A 1,003-nucleotide genomic window follows, 5' to 3' on the forward strand; every position below is an offset into this window, starting at 1 on the left:
ACTTGGTGAAGTGCTGCAAATAATTCAACCACCTAAAGGGCGAGTGAGTCAGAAGAGTGTTCTACAAAGTAGAGGTTTGATTACATGCGCTAGTGATGGGTCTCTCTCCTTTCCCACTAGTATAAATGATGCCAGCAGGAGGATAGAGTACAATATGCTTTACCATCCTTCTATATCTAATTTCCCTCTGGTGGATGCTTTCTACTTTGTGAAATCTCCAAGAGGGAAGGCTACAATGATTGGAATACAAACGACAACTGCCAGACGACATGAAACTACATCTAGTAAAGTATGTAAATTCATTGAATATCTTAAAAATTGTTTTTCTGACTGGACTGTTATTTCCAAGGAAGTATCATGGGAAATCATTTACGTACAGCCCTACGATACTGATAAGAGGAGAGAAATAAAAGAATGGCAAGGATGCAAGTTAAAATCTCAGCGGTATACCGCCACGTTACAGAACGCTATTATCAAATTCTGGAATAAAAAGGTAAATCAGTATCAAGTGAACATGTCGAAGCCGATGATTGTATGGCTTATTGAGGCTTTAGAAGCGATGGATATAGAAAAAATAAAAATAAAAGCAGAGAAAGGGAAGAGGAGAGCAACTAGAAAGCGATGAAGAATTTGAATCCATGTGAAACATGTTTTAATTCCAGAAGTATTGGTGAAGTAAAACCTTTCTTAACATGTTGTGTTTTTTTTTGTAGTTTATTTTGAGGGTAATGCAAATATGCCGTATGGTCTCGCAGAATAATGGCTAACTCTTCGGTTTATTTCCTATTTATATTTTATGTTTTGTTTTGGGACAGAATACAAATGACAACGTATATTAATTTTTGATTTCGTTTGAGTTTTCTTTTTCTTTTTTTTGTTTTACTGCTCTTCCCGCATGCGATATTTATTGCTGTGGTGGCAGCCCTTAGGGCTAGGGGAAATTATCAAAATGCAACAGATATTCTCACTCTGTGTGAATGGAAAGCGTTTAAAACAATTCTGC

General features: G+C 36.4%; 1 protein-coding gene across 1 annotated transcript; it reads left to right on the plus strand.

The window, feature by feature from the left end:
- Window positions 1-154: 154 nt before the first annotated feature.
- On the plus strand, window positions 155-625 carry TM35_000232690 (putative retrotransposon hot spot (RHS) protein; the record flags this gene model as incomplete). The annotated part of the gene is made up of 1 exon (XM_029027509.1): window positions 155-625. One exon carries the CDS (start codon window positions 155-157, stop codon window positions 623-625), a length of 471 nt encoding a protein of 156 aa, XP_028881364.1.
- Between the last annotated feature and the right edge of the window lie 378 nt (window positions 626-1,003).

The sequence above is a fragment of the Trypanosoma theileri genome, assembly GCF_002087225.1.
Source record: "Trypanosoma theileri isolate Edinburgh chromosome Unknown TM35_Tth_23_V1, whole genome shotgun sequence".
NCBI classification, from domain to species: Eukaryota; Euglenozoa; class Kinetoplastea; order Trypanosomatida; family Trypanosomatidae; genus Trypanosoma; species Trypanosoma theileri.